Source organism: Larimichthys crocea, chromosome XVI, assembly GCF_000972845.2.
Source record: "Larimichthys crocea isolate SSNF chromosome XVI, L_crocea_2.0, whole genome shotgun sequence".
NCBI classification, from domain to species: domain Eukaryota; kingdom Metazoa; phylum Chordata; class Actinopteri; family Sciaenidae; genus Larimichthys; species Larimichthys crocea.
The window spans coordinates 3690245-3706896 of NC_040026.1; the positions used below are offsets into that span (position 1 = coordinate 3690245).

At 36.5% G+C, this 16652-nt stretch overlaps 1 protein-coding gene across 2 annotated transcripts in view; it reads left to right on the top strand.

The window, feature by feature from the left end:
* LOC104940031 (carcinoembryonic antigen-related cell adhesion molecule 5-like) overlaps window positions 1–14036 on the top strand; it is a 29662-nt gene extending 15626 nt beyond the window's left edge. For both annotated transcript variants that reach the window (XM_027289192.1, XM_027289193.1), the window contains 4 exons: window positions 10928–11251; window positions 12438–12719; window positions 13008–13274; window positions 13782–14036. In XM_027289192.1, coding sequence (XP_027144993.1) covers window positions 10928–11251; window positions 12438–12719; window positions 13008–13274; window positions 13782–13900 — 992 coding nt within the window. In that variant the 3' untranslated portion in view covers window positions 13901–14036. The remainder of the gene's footprint in view (window positions 1–10927; window positions 11252–12437; window positions 12720–13007; window positions 13275–13781) is intronic.
* Window positions 14037–16652: the final 2616 nt, after the last annotated feature.

Genomic DNA, 16652 nt, shown 5'->3' on the forward strand with positions numbered 1-16652 from the left:
CTGAGGTTTTACAGACAGTGACAGAGTTCAGCTCACTGATGGAGACTCCACTCCACTATAGTCAGTGTGCCTTCGCTATGACCAGGGAACCATTCAGGTCGTCATGGTCCAACCCTGTACGCTCTGTCACTCAGTGGGCCAATACTCCTCTCCATCAAGGCTGTGAGTTACTAACCTACATGCATCAGTACTTATTGACCACAAACATCAGAGGACGTTTAGATTATGTCACAGTTCGTCAAGAATTGATCTGCTTTGTTTCTTGTTTGTTTGCTTCTACAGTCAGTTTACGTAGAAAGTGTTATCACCGGCCTTTTTATTCATTACCATAATACAGAGAGTTGATTTTTTGTCTGCTGACTAAATGAGTACATACTAATCAGGTCTTATGACAGTCATAAATGAGTGATAGGTACATGCCAGTGTCTTTATTTGTTTATTAACAATATTATATTTTTACTGTTGTTTGTCTCCCCGACAGTCAGATGGTACAGAAATGGTAATATTGAATAAGATCTCCACCACACGAACACCATGAGGAAGGATCAAAAACATTCCCGTCCTGTTCTGCTCAGCTGACTCCAGACTGCTCTGTTTACTGGTTTCTGAATGGAGGACAAGCTGTCGATCCTGGGACCAGGCTCCCACTGATGAACCATTCAGATGAATCAGAATGAAGATACAGCTGTCCAGGCCTTCAATGAAAAAACGCTGAGCTATGAAAACATCTCAGTTTCAGTGTGTTCTTACTGGGTAAGTTTGAAATGAGGCTTCCTACAAAGAAATGATCATACAAAAAGGGGGGATTTAAAAATGGACCGGGGATAGTATCGGATAAACGTTACACAAAATACTTTCAATAACAAAAAAGGGTTGTACTAAACATTTGTGGAACAAAAAAGAGATATTGAATTAATGAGTCTCTATGTTTTTGCCGTGAAAGCACGCCAGACAACGGCTACGGATTGCGATTTCTGAATCTGGATTGTTTTATCGTTTCTAATAGTAAACTGTAAACCCTGATCTGCTACTTCAAGAAGAGATATAAAGAGCGGAGTGGGGAGGGGAGAGATCTGGAACCTCAACTCACCCCCTGATTTATTTCTTTTTCAAACCTTGTAGTCATCAACTATTATTGAGTACAAATGATATCACTTGAGGAGTTTGATCCATTTTTAGGTTCATACAGCAGCAGTAATATATAGCAGTCATATTTAAGCACAAACATAATTATGTACAGCATTTTTGCTAAGGAGGCACGTTGCCTCAACATTGAAAAAACAGGATGAAGAAATATGTTTTTTCAAATGGCCAGGCTGTGAAATTACTTAAAGGGATGCAAAGATGTATTGCGAAACAGTCTGTTCACAAAATGTTCTTATCCCCTTCATTATTAACCCATCTCAGAAAAACATCAAGCTGCTCCGTTGGGCATCGCTGGACTATTAGCAGTTTGGTTGTCTGTGGAGTGGCTGTGGTGAGGAGGGTACTACATTTATAGGAAAAAAGTATAAGTGGCAAAAATAACTTCCAAGATTAACCAGGAAGACATTTTTTATTAATATGTAATGGGACAGATCATTTTAACTTATGTTCTAGACTGATAACCCAAGGATGGGTTAGGTGGATTAGTCGAACCTTACAAATACTTTCTCTCAACATTATAAAACAGTAAAAATGATTGTATCCACATGTTAACAACTCCATTACACCACCTTGATGAAAATGAAATGATCATATATGAACTTTAAAATTTAGAACTAAGTAAGAAAAGGAAAACTTTTCTGTTTCAGTAGTTTTTTTTTAAAGTTTTATAAATGAGAGCAACTCAAAAACAAAACAAGGTACTGTTTAAATGTTACAATCGGGATTTTATGACCAGTTAACATGTTTGAACAATGTTTTATTTTTTATTTAACCAATATTCACAACAAGCCCCAACACGTCCTATGTAAAAAAGGCTTAGTATATCGGATCTTACTTCATCCCTATACAAAAATGTATCACAGTCTATCACAATTTGCACATATGTCTAATCATATCTGACTTCTTTTCTTAGAGAAAAGAAGGACATGAAATCTGAGATCCCTCAGTTCTCATATATGAGAATACATCGACCACACTGGATTTTAGAGGTAAGTTTTACTCCTCTGCTTTAGAGAACAGGGATCACCTGTATTTAAGGAGATTCAACAAGAGGTCTTCCTCTCCCATCTTACTTGAAGAGAAAATTAAAGTGCTGGACAACACAAAAATTCAAGCGCTCCGTCTATAAAAAGGTCTGTTCTGGGCTTCTGGAGCCATGCCAGTCTAACATGTGGAGGATTCTGAGCTTAAACAAATAATAAGTATTATTATTTCAGTGATTTGGAACATGCCTATTATAGCTCATTTTTGAACATATTGTGAAAAGGAGACGCCTAACCTGAAACAGGACATCTTATTAAAAAATAAAATTACAGTCTGCATTAGCTACTGTTCTTTATCTCTAGGGACACTCTGCCTGTGGATCTGAGGGACTCATCTCTGTAGATGCCTTAAAAATAACTCAAGGAACATATCTTTGTTAACCTGGTTCTTATTTAAGGTGACTCGTCATTTACGTGCCCAAACTTTTATTTCTCGATCCTCCTCTCTTATACTTCTCTACCATGTGTTTCTTCAATGATAACCCTTTTTAATTTATTTTAACATTTGATCTAGTTTCTTGTGCAGTTTGATTGCTTTGCCTGAATTGGGGGTCCCCTTGATTTCAATGCCTATTTATTTAATTACCCACACTCTTTTACAATTTCGTATGGCCAAATTTTAATGTCATCATCTGTTTGCTAGATTCATTCATGTTGTATATTTGTGAAGCACTTTGGGGCCTCCCACGTTTGCATGAAAGGAGATGATTCAAATAAATAATGTTTTTTTTTTTTTTTTTTTCTGTGTGTGTTTGAGTTTATGATGAATAATAATACAAACTCAAATAACAAAATGTTAATTTTTATCTGCTAGTCTCGCATCAGTAAATATCCTAATACTACAGCTTATGGTTTAAAACAGTCGCGACTGTGGGACTATGAGGTTTTAATCGTATATTATTTCAAAAAGCTGTCTGATATCCCTAGTATTGTTTGATTGAATGATGTGTTGACTTTTTGCTCATCATAAATGCAGTATACTGATGGCTGATGCATGACCAACACATGACCGTTGTGACCATGCTGAACCGGGTAAAACAGGCGAAGGAGACAAGTTGAGCAGATCAGCCTGAATAGTAACGAACCTCTGGCAGCTCTACATTGATATTGGCCCAGTTAATGAATGCGATTTATTTACGTGCTGACTTCCAACACTGTCGCCTCATAAGATAAAACCCACTGAGTTGCCGTCAGATCCTGAAGCGCACAATGTCCCGCCCTCTATTGTGTAACTGTGTTTGGCATACAGTAGTGAGAAGAACACCCCCCCTTGTTACTGTGCTATTCCCTTTAATCCCAAGACAAAATGTGATATGATTAGTCACAGGATATATCTCGTAGGATCACTGAAATCCCTCAGCCACGAGACCAAATAAAAGCTTTTAGTTCTAAATCTAAGATTGTAAAAGTAGTGTGAGTTGTGGTTTTTGGAAACAGGGTTGTATAGCTGAACTATATGGTGGGCAATTGCACCACATGTCAGCCATGCCGCCCTGAGTGTTGGTCCTAGCATCACAAGATCATGGGAGAAAGCATTCCACTGATTATGATTGGGAGACATTGAATTCATAGAGCCTAAAAAACCAAACAATTCTTTATCTTATTAGCCGTACAGAGAGAAATCTGTAACTTACATCTAATCCTTGTTTTGCTCAGGAACCTGAGGACATGGAAAGTTTTGTCACTACAAATACATGATCAGATTCAAGTCCTCTCTGAATTAAAGTCAGAATATTGAGTCAAACTAGTGATAGTTGTTGCTGTTACATTACTAACATTATCTCCCTCCTCAAGAAGAACGACAGTTTAAAAAATATTTAATGTATCTATTTAAAGTTGGCTCTGTTGCAAAGTGTTAATGATAACAATGGTGGACCTTGCATTTTATTCACTTATTATTGATGTCGTAAAATTCACCATTGACACTTACTTCCTTATACGAACTTCATAACAGGCTTATTAACTTAGCATTTATTATGTTGGAAATAGCAAAGGAAAGAGAAGAAGTGTGAGTCCTCTTTTCTTTGTCAACTGATGACACTACAGACGAAATGGCAAATATCTGTGACTACGCTTCTAGCTCCTGGGAGTCATCCGAGGTGAGTTCTTACCACTTGATAAGCAGACAAAAGCATTTATTCACTAAAAATGAACCATCACTACTAATGCGGCAATTGTTAACACATAAAAAACTATTTAAATCAAATGTAGCACAAGTGATGTAAACATTGAAAAACCAGAGTTAATTATACAGTACAAAGTTCCTCCAAGGACTCTTTCTTTGTAGGGATAAGTGGTTAGTGTTTTTGTGATCTAATTTTCTAACAGTGGGAAGAAACTTCAATAGATGGGTGAAGCAGATCTGTGTCTCCGTGGACAGACAGAAGTTGCGTTTTCATGGGAGGAAGTGTTGGGTCTCTGTAAATGTATATAAGAGAAAATCTCAGACGCCTCTCGGATGGCAGTGTCATAGATAACTTTTTGTTATGATTTGGTGCTGTATGACAAATCGGAATTGGAATTGGACCAACCTGCTGTGCAAACACACAACTGGCTTTACTCAGAGGTTCTGTTGTTGTTTCTGTTTTTGTTTTATTGATCCAAGAACCTCACACAGATTGTTATTTCCAGCATATACTACCAGAGCGTCCTCGATCCTCTCCAGATCTGTTACTGTCCGCTTAACTAAAGGGGCTATGTGTTGCCAGCTGGTTTAAAAAATAGATATTTTGTTTAATATGCTGGAGAAGTGATGATAGAGATATAATCACTGTGTTGAAAACATGTACCAGATCAGCAACAAGTAGGATTTAAAGGTGTTTCAGTATTCTGCGTTGTTTTGCTGTATTCTGGTTTTCACATCTCAGATTTTAATGGAGTGATTGATATGTGATATTATATCTAACAATTACTTGCGAGTTTAACATCCTGTATGTGGCTGTGATTTATTCGGGGAGATAGACCTGTAAGGTTCAGTCAACACTGCTTAACATTGAACCACATACAGTACAAGTAATCAGATAGGATAAGATAATCACTGAATGTGTGTAAGTTCTTCAAAGGGAATTCGCTCCATATGTGACCATGTGTGGAGTATGGAAGCAAGTTAACCTAAAAGAGTTCATATGACAAAAAGCGCATTAAAGCTCTTCTTATTATTGACAGTCAACCTTCACATTAACATTGTTTGTTACTTTTTAAATATACATTCATACCAGTGTTATGAAAAATATGAAATACTAGGCTATGAAATGAGAGTCATAATCTAATCCTTATCATATCATCTCTCAACAGTCTGCTCATCTTTTTGGTGTATTTCAAAATTAAGAATATTTATTATAGTCCTAATCAGAACCTGTAACTGTCTCCTCCAGGTTAAAACAAAGGGGCTGGGTGTTGCCAGCTGGTCCTCTGAATGCAGCTGTGGGAGCCAGTAATGTTCACCACAAACACTGACTCCAACCAAAAATCCATTTTAACAATCCTCTGGATGTGTATATAGACATATAATCACTCTTAAGTGTAAAAACCAAATGCCCCAGAGATGAAGGCAAGGATAACCCTCTTCACCTCTACTGGATCTCTAGCGTCAGGAATCTGACTCTAGGCCAGTGGAGAATACAGAGTTTCCCTATACCACAGGCAGCAATAGGCATGGTGGGAGCTCAGACTGGAGGTTCTCGGTCAGTAAATATTCAAATGTTGTGTCTCATTCGATCATGCATAGCCGTTGCAGCAAAGAATAAAATTGTGTTTTCTGTCTTAGTGGTTATATTATTACCTTATAAACAAACATAATAATAATAATAATAATAACGAGACAAATGTTTCAGTGTCGCAAAAGCTTGAAGTAGCTTGACAACATAAATGTAAAACAGATACATCTATACTAATACTGGGAAAAACATTGTTCAGATCCTCAGATTTATTTTCTTAAGATTATTTTTGGGCCTTTTCAAGCTTTTGATAGAGACAGCTGAAGAAGACAGGGATGTGGGAAGGATGAGGAATGACATGTGGGAAGGCCACAGGTCGGATTCAACCCTGGGCTTCGCAGCAAGGACTGAACCTTCGCCAGTGGGCGCCTACTCTACCAATGATCTAAAGGCCGCCCCATTTTATTCATTTTTTAGAGCAGAACACATTCTTTGAGGTGTTATCCTAACAACCATACTGTATACACTGTATCATCTCAGAGGAAAACGGCACCCAGTGTTAAAAATGTGAAAAGAGATTCAGTCAAAGACCACCATCAATACACTTACAGACCATGAAACATGAATCAGACAAACTGCAATGAATAATGAAGAAGGACTGAGAGTCAGCAGGTGTGTTTATGTTCTGCCTCCCTGCTACTGCCTTTTTGGATTTATTGCTATGAGTTTTGTTAAGGTCAATATAGTCAAGCTAAACACAATTTATTCAAAATTAAGTCAAATCTCACCATCGTCTCCAGCCTCATCCTGGATGTCTTGATTTTCTCAAGTCTGAATTCAATAGCTCGAGAGTAGAATTTTGGAGAAGCTCTATGTATCTACATTATCTTATCTACTATAGTGGCCTAAATTCTTCTTATTTTCTTTTAGTCTCAAGAAATCATACAAACCTTCAATGTTGGTCATATTCCTTTATTAGGTAGTGACCAAAGTCCAAAGTCCAAAACCATTTGTTTTACCCATAGAGAGTCAGTAATACAGACTTTCTTTTTTCTCTTCTAACCAACAGAGCAGTCTCAATGTGGTGGTAACTGTCAGTAACACAGACTTGGTGGAGTTCAACGACTCTGTCCGTCTGTCCTGCTCCTCCTCTGGATCCTTCTCTCTCTTTCCTCTGGTTGAACAGCAGCTCTGGGTACAGCCAGTGACAGAGTTCAGCTCACTGATGGAGGCCTCACTCTCACTATAGTCAGGTGACCCGCTTGACCAGGGACCATTCAGGTGTCATGTGTCAAACCTGTAAGCTCTGCCCCAGTGGGTCAATACTCCTCTCCATCGCTGTGAGTTACTAACCTACATGCTCAGTATTTTTATCTGACACAAACATCAGACAGTGTTTAGATTACTGTCACAGTTAGTAAGAAATGGCTTTGCCTTGTTTTCTTGTCTGTTTAGTTAATGTAGAAAGTGTTTATTGCAGGTCTTTTTATTAATTGTACAGAGGTTTATTTTTTCTGCTGACAATTAGTATGTACATAAAATTCAGTACTAATATTACAGTCAATAAATGGTAGAGCTATATGATATGTCTTTTTATTTCTGTCATGTAACATTTTTTACTGTTGTTTTCTATTGACATTCAGATGGTCCAGAAAATGTTATAACTCATATATTCCACCACAAGAACACCATGGGAAGGATCAAACATCGCCTGTCCTGCTCAGTGACTCCAGACCTGCTGTCTGTTTACTGGTTCTGAATGGAGACACTGTCTGATACTGGACCAGAGCTCAAACTGATGAACATTCAGTAAGTCAGAGTGGAAAACTAAGTGTCAGGCCTTAATGAAAAAACTTTGAGATATAAAACAATCCAGTCTTAGCTGTTGTAAAAAATGTAGAATATAGATGATTAAGAAAACAATGCACAGTCCAGACAAAACACAGGTATGGATAACAAGACAAAGCATTATTCACAAAAAATGTAACCACAAATACTAATGCTCAACAGCATCAGACAGCTGATGGGGATGTCCTGTTGCTGGAAACTGTTGAACAGTAAAACTATTTAAATCAAAATGTAGCCATAGTGAATCTGTGTATCTGTGGACAGACAGAAGAAGTGCTTGCTAATGGTGGAATGTTTGGTCTCTGTAAAAGCTATATAAAGAGTACAATCTAGACCTGCTGTATGGAAAGTGTCTGAGATGACTTTTGTTAAGATTTGGTGCTGTATAGATAAATTGAATTGAATTTAATTGAATTTAATGATGAATTGTCAACCTGCTGTGCAACCGTCAGCTATTTTGTGGTTAGCATAAATTCAGGTGGTTCATTCAGAGGTTTTTCTGTTTATGTTTTCGTGTACTGATCAAGTCTTTCTCAGAGATTGTGATTTCCGCATATTAGTCAGTGTAATCCTTCACAGCCTAACTGTCTCCTCAAGGTTAACTAAAGGGCTATGTGTTGTAACGGGTTCAATGATTGCAGCTGTGGGAGACACGTATGTTCACCACAAACTGACTCCAAAAAAAAAATATTTGTATCAATAGTGAAGAAGTGACTATAGAGATATAATCACTGACCAGATCGCAGTAGGCTATTCCTTAGGCTATGAATGAGAGTCATAAATCTAATCCTTATCAATCATCTCAACAGTCTGCTCATCTTTTTTTGTATTTTCTTTTTGGTTTATTGTAATGTAAGCATCTTATTGGAGTCCTACTCAGACCTGTAACTGTCTCCTCCAGGTTTAACCAAGGGGCTGGCGTGTTGCCACGTGGTCCTCTAATGCAGCTGTGGGAGGCACAGTGATGTTCACCACACACTGACTCCAACAGAAAAAAAAACATTTATATCATCCACCTGGAATATTGTAATAGACTTTTAATCACTTCAACAAGTGAATCTCCTAGCCTCTCCAAGATTACTTACTATGTGACACACTGAGGACGATAATAAAGCTAGCCTTTGATAAAGTAAACTCCACATGTTGTAACAACTAATAAACATGTTAATCACTAGTATGACCAGTTACAGTTATAAATTGAGGCCTATAAGAGTTACTGATATCTTAACAAAAGCTAAATAAAAGTGTTTTAGCTCTCTGCAGTGGAAAGTATTCATCTCTGATTTACAACCTATCACTGTAGGTGTCAGGACCAAAGTTTTGGTTGGTGACCTGTCTAACAGCCACAAACTTGTATACACAGATTCTGAAGTACACCTGTGCATCATGTAGCAAGGTGAGAGGGTCATAAAAATGATGTTAAGGTGTGTTCCACAGGTCTTGTTCTAAAAAAACAAAACAAACAAAAAAACAATATCAGGTGGGAAAAAACAACAACCTTGAAACAGGTTTTTTTGGCCGGTATGATGCCTATGAATTTTATTACATTGCCCTCAATGTACATACACAATGTTATCATGATCAAATAAAGCTGGAACTCTGTAAACAAAATTAATTTTAAAAACATTCAAGATATAAAAAACAGATAGCACAAAAACACATTTTTTAAGGTGTATACTAACAGGATGTTACTAATAGTATTTAGTATACACCAACTGTATCTACACTTTTCGAATAATATAATAATGCAAACATTCAGGTCCAGTCCTGATGTGTAAGATGCTGCTCTACTGTTCTATAATAAATTATATTCCCTTTGTTATGTGTGGCACCTATTAAAAGAAATGTTGGTTTCACCCATAGAGCGAGTCTCCACCCCAGTGGTAAACCGTCAGTAAACATCCTAGGAGGTTCAAAGGCTGCTGTCTGTCCTGCTCCTCCTCTGGATCCTCTCTCTCTTTCCTCTGGTTTGAACGACAGCTCGAAGGTTACAGCAGTGACAGGTTCAGTCACTGATGGAAATAAATATAAGAAATAAAAAATAATGTCCTGATATTTACAACTGTGATGTTGTTGCTGTTAACTTACTAAACATTACTCCTCCTCAAGAAGAATCCTATTTAAATATTTAATTATCTATTTAAAAGTTGCTCTGTGTGACATTGTTAATGGATTAACAGGTGGACCTTGCCTGTTATTCAACTGATCTATTGGAGATATATGATTGTAAAATTCACATTGCACACAACTTCTTATACGACCTTCATACAGGCCATTTTTATATTTAATAGCAAAGGGAAAGAGAAGAAGTGGCCTCCTTTTCTCTTGTTATATTGATGACACTGCAGACGAAATGGAAATATCTGTGATAAACTTCATCATCCTGGGGTCATCTCGGTGAGTTCTTTACCACTTGATACGCAGACAAAAGCATTTATTCATAAAAATGTAACACATCAAATACTAATGTCACCGAACCACAAGCTATGGGGATGTCCTTTAGCTGGAAACTGTTAACAGTAAACTATTTAAATCAAATGTAGCCCAAGTGATGTAACATTCGATAACCAGTTAATTATCTAGCAAAAGTTCCTCCAAGTGACTTCCTCTTGTTAGAGGAGAAGTAGTTAGTGTGTATGGTGATCTAAATTTCTACACAGGGAAGAACACTTCTATAATGGGTTGAAGAGGAATCTGTGTATCTGTGGACAGACAGAAGAGTGCTTTTCATGGTGGAATTGTTTAATTGAATTGTACACTGCTGTGCACAACATCAGCTATTTGTTGGTTAGCAATAAATTCCATGGTTTATTCAGAGGTTTTTTGTTTATGTGTTTTGCTCTGATCAAGTCTTCTCGTGATTGTGTTTCAGCATATTAGTACCGTGTAATCCTTCACAGACCTGTAACTGTCTCCTCAAGGTTTAACTAAAGGGGCTATGTGTGATAACTGGGTCAATGATTGCCGTGTGGGGAACACAGTAATGTTCACCACAACACTGACTCCAAAAAAAAAAAATCATCAATAGGCTAGAGAAGTGATGATGGAGATTAATCACTGACCAGATCACAGTAGGCTACTACTTGGCTATGATGAGAGTCATAAATCTATCCTTATTCAATCATCTCTCAAAATAGTCGCTCATTTTTTTGTTTTCTTTTTTTTTCTTTTTTGTTTATTTCGTAATGCTAGGATCTTATTGGTCCTAATCAGACCTGTAACTGTCTCCTCCAGGTTTAACCAAAGGGGCTGATGTGTTGCCAGCTGGTCCTCTGATTGAAGCTGTGGGACGCAGGATGATGTTCAAGACAACACTGACTCCAACAGAAAATCCATTTACATCAATCACCTGGAATGTTAATGGTAGTAATATAATCAACTCATCAAGTGTTGGAAACGTCACTGCACCATGGTATGAAGGCAGGATAACCCTCTTCACCTCTACTGGATCTCTAGAGGTCAGGAAGCTGGCTCTTAATGACAGTGGAGAATACAGAGTTACCATTACACCACAGGGAGCACCAGAAATTACTGGAAGCATCAGACTGGAGGTTATCAGTGAGTAAATATTTCATATGTTTCATCTCTTTCAGCGCTGAATACAGATTATGCATAGCAATTAAGCAAGAAAAAAATGGATTTTGGTGTTCAGTGGCTAATGTAACCATGACATGTTGTTATGTATTATTATATTACAACATAATAATAATAATAACTGAGACAAATGTTTCAGGTGTTGCAAATTATTAATTTCTTTCATTTTAACTGCAGCGATTCAAGTTATCATCACAGCTGGAAAACCACTGAAAGACAGTAACCGCTACACAGGGTTCTCATGAAAAAAGACCTCCAATACCAATAAATCAATGATATATTTTAAAATCCCAAATGTCTCAGGTGAAATATTATTTATATTGTTATTACAATGCATAATCACTCCAATGGCTGAATATTACATATGAATCTCCTAAACTCTCCAAGATTACTTACTATGTGACACACTGAGGACGATCATAAAGCTAGCCACTTTGATCAAGTAAATCCACATGTTGTAACAACTAATAAACATGTATAATAACCTAGTATGACCAGTTACATATCAGTTATAAATATGAGGCCTATTAAAAGTTAATGAGTAACTTAACAACAGCTAAATAAAAGTGTTTTACTGCTCTCTGCAGTGGAAAGTATTCATCTCTGATTACACCCATCAATGTAGGGTCAGGACCAAAGTTTGTTTTACTGACCTGTAACAGCACCAAACTGTGATATCACAGATTCCTGAAGTACACCTGTGCATCATGGTAGCATTTTTTAAAGTGTATCCTAACAGTATGTTACTAATAGTATTTTAGTATACACCTAACTGTATATACACTTTAGAATAATATAATAATGCAAACATTCAGTGTCCAGTCCTGAATGTGTAGGATTCACCACAAGATGCTGCTCTACTTTCCTTTAATGAACTACATTCCCTTTGTTATGTGGTGGCACCTATTAAAAGAAATGTTGGTTTTCATCCATAGAGCGAGTCTCCACCCCAGTGGTAACCGTCATGATATGAATACATATTATTTGTTAGAATTATTATTTATTAACAGTAACCTAGACTGGACAAAAAATATTTTGCGTTTCAAATCTCAAATTTGATTTTGAATGATTATTAATGAAAGTGACATTCACTCTCATTGTTGTATCTAACAAGTATTGCAGGTTTAACTCATCTGTTTTTCAACTGCAGAGCGAAACTTCAAACCAGTGGTAACTGTCAGTAACACAGACTTGGTGGAGTTCAACAGCTCTGTCCGTCTGTCCTGCTCCTCCTCTGGACTCCCTTTCTCATTCTACTGGTTGAACGACAGCTTGAAGGTTACAGCCAGTGACAGAGTTCAGCTCACGGATGATGGAAACTCCACTCTTACTATAGTCAATGTGACCCGCTATGACCGGGGACCACTCACGTGTCGTGGGTACAAACCTGTAAGCACTCACACCGGTAGGCTAGTGTACCTCTCCATCAGCTGTGAGTTATTAACCTACATCCTCAGTATTTTATCTACTGTAACAACATCTGCACACAAACATCAGAGACTTTAGATTATCGTCACAGCTTAGTCAAGAATGGTCTTGCTTTGTTTTCTTGTTTGTCATTACATTGTACAGAGGTTTATTTTTTCTGATGACTGATTAGTATGTACATCTAATCAGTCATGATGCCTTACAATGAGTCATGCAACATGCCGTGTGTATTTTTATTTTTCATGTGACAACATTTCCATTTTTTTACTGTTGTTTTCTACTTGACATTCAGATGGTCCAGAAAATATTAAACTCGTAATGCATCCACCACAAGAACACCATGAGGAAGGATCAAACGTCTACATGTCCTGCGTAGTTAACTCCAAACCTGATGCCCTGTTTTACTGGTTTCTGAATGGAGACAAGCTGTCTCATACTGAACTTGAGCTCAAACTGATGAACATTCAGATGAGTCAGAGTGGAAACTACAGCTGTCAGGCCTTCAATGAAAAAACTCTGAGATATGAAACATCTCAGTCTTCAGTTGTGTCTGTACTGGGTAAGTTGGAATTGTATTGGCAAAGAAGACAGACAAGAAAAACAAAACTAACTATTGCAGTAAAATGACTGAAATAAATTCATATACACAATGAATTGAATTGAATTTAACAACTGGTTTGCTTAATCTTGCCTGTGAAGTTCTGGTTAGAAAAGACTATTCAAAAGACAGACATCAAGATCTAGAAAAAAGATAGACAAGTGGCCAGGTGTGAAATCACATAAAAGGAAAAATGATAGTATGCACAGTACCTGAATATTATAAAAAATTATGTATTAATCCCCTTTTTTATTTAAGCTGGTCCAGACAATACATCAGGCTACAGAGATCTGCTAACCTCACATCTTCTAACACCACGTCCTCTGATTTCTTTCATTTTCAAACTTGTACTCATCAGCCCTAACCAACACTGACTCAAATGACATCACTTGAGGCGCAGCACGAGCAGTATATAGCAGTCATGTTCGCCAAGACGTGTACATTTAATGATGTGTTTCTTTATTTAAGCCATCCCAGAAAAAACATCAATCTGTTCAGCTGGCTGCATCGCTGGAATAGTAATTGCATGTTTGGTCATCTGTGGAGCGGCTGCTGGTGGAGGGTACTACATTTATAGAAAAAAGTAAGTGGAAAATAACTTTAGAGAGGGACACAACACATCGTCTCCTTCGCCATCGTAATGTGAAGGAGAAACTACAATTGTGAAACACAAATAAATTCAAGTGGCACTATCTTGCACAAGTGTTTAGTTTGTCTGTTCTGTGACATCTGTAGAGATAGAAGATTCATTCTAAGATAACAAAAACATAATGATTATTATTTTCAGTGATTTGGAAACATGCATATTATATTCCATTTTTGACATATTATGTAAAAAGAGACGCCTAAACCTAAAACACTGGACATTTAATTAAAAATAAATTATTACTAAACTGTGGTTTGCGTTTAATTCTGTATGATAACTGAATCAATGAAATTTCTCATTTTGTCGTATATGTGTTGTGCATTCATCTAATTTTTGCTTTTGTTCTCCTCCTATTGTATCCAATCTCAACATTGTAAACAAAGGAGAGTCAGCCATTAGTCACTGTGTCCTTTATCTCTGGGACACTCTGCCTGTGGATCTGAGGGACTTCATCTCTGTAGATGTCTTTAAAAAATAAACTTAAGACATATCTTTGTAACCTGGGGTTTAATTTAAGGTGCCTTTAATTTATTAACTTTTAACATTTCATTGGTTGTATTGTTGAATTTTTTTATTTCTTAGTGAATTTGTCCTTTTTTTTCTTCTTCATTTTTTTCTTTTTTACTTTTTCTTTCTTCTCTCATAATTCTCTCTTAATTGTTGTCTATTCCTGTTTAATTTCTACAGTGTATGACTAATGCTTGCTTCTATTCTCCTGTTGTCATATTGTATCCATCGTCAACATTGTAAAACAAAGGAAACATCCTGGGTTAAAATAAGATGATAATATATTAACAAATTGCTTTCAAGTACAGTATTGCACACAAAATCTTGTGAAAGTGAACATGTAATATAATTGCTAAACACTGGAAACTGTGGTAATGAGATTTGAAGTATAAAGATGTATATTTTCTTATGGTTTATCTGAATTGATTCGTTTGACTATTCGTCACAATAAATTCAAATAATAATGAAATGTTCATGGTGAAATGGAGTTTTATTTTGATTGTCAACTAAGCTTTGTCGACAAATGAAAACTAGTCATCACACTTGTGATCCCACCAGTCCTCCTTAATGTAAGGTAGCTTTAATCATGTGACTCTTTTCCAGATACTGAAAATCTGAATGTTTGTATATTTAACTAGCCATTAAACAGAGGTGAGTATATGTCATGTTAATAATTTTATAATTAAGGTATAAATACAGAATATTGTATGCATAACTCATAACCACAATATCACTAAATGTATATTCTTATGGATTTAAACAATCAAACAAAACACTGGAGAAGTATAAAATATGCTGAGCGTTTTAATAAAGCATGAAGTTTAACTTGCAATAACTTTTTTTTAGCTCCTTGGAGACAGTAGAAATAAACTGTAAACACAACATGAGCAAAGTGTTATAACAAACATTTGCATATTAAGATTCACATCCAGTTCATACAGAGTAACATTTGGGGTTGGGGTTTCTAGGTAAAGAGTTACTCTCCTTTTGTGTCTCTTTAGCTGAAATGCTCCACTATGTTCACCAGCACACCCCAAATTGTGTTTGTCTGCCAGACAAACACTGCTGCCTGCTGCTAGAACTGATGCTATGAGAGTGAACTAAGTCAGTCAAACTGGAAACTGGCAGGCTGGAAACCAAAACAATGTGCTGAAAGACACTAAGAATAGAGCTAACATATATTAGGTTGAAATAACTAAACTATTAAATTGGAGTCATGCTTTTGTATGGTCTTTTCTAAGTAAACTTGAGTGATCAAGTGCTAAATTCAAGGATGTATTTGATTTTATTTCAGTTATTTTACTGCAGTAGTTTTTCTTGTGTCTTTTTTTTAAATCATTATTTAATATTAAGGCACGTTTAATAGAGTAGACACAATTCCAACTTGCCCAGCAGATACAGCTGATGGCAGAGATGTTTCATATCTCGGACAGCTGCTGACATGCTGAAACCAATAAAACAGGGGAGACGACCGGAGACAGCTGAAGCAATCAGCCGATAACAAATTATATCCTCTGGCAAAACTAATTATATTATACCCTAACTAGCTATGTTATTATGTTGTTATGTAATGATGCTGACTTTACTGTCTGCATCATAAAATCAAGCACAAGATAAACCCACTAGTCTGAAGTCAGATCCTAAAGCTGCAACGTGTCGCCCTCTTGTGGTGTAACTGTGTTTGTATTGGTATCCTGATGGATAGTGAAAAGACATGAATACCGTGGTATTTATAATAATTTTAAGAGTAGCAGACTTCTAAAGATTTTTACTCAGAAGTGGCAGATGTATTTGAAGCTCATGAGACAACAATTGCTTGAACTATAAAGGGTTAAGTAATTTAAGTTTTTAAAGAAAACTTTTGTATTGCAACTGTTTACAGTTCAACATTATGGGACTCATGACAAGTTTGTCACTCCACCACAAATTACAGATCAAATTCATCGTCCAAGTCCAGTCTGAATAAACCTCTGAATGTTCAGTCATGCCAAACTGTGAAGGTTTTTGATATTAACATAACTCCTTCCCAAGAGGAAGCTTTTAAACTTTAATTTAATTTAATTTAAAAATCATTTTTAATTCTATTTAGAAGTTGCCTTGTGTGTAACCTGTGTGTTTTTTATTAGGCCAATCTTTTAGAGATACAGTATGATGATTGAAAATTTCCATTGCACAGTAATTCCTTA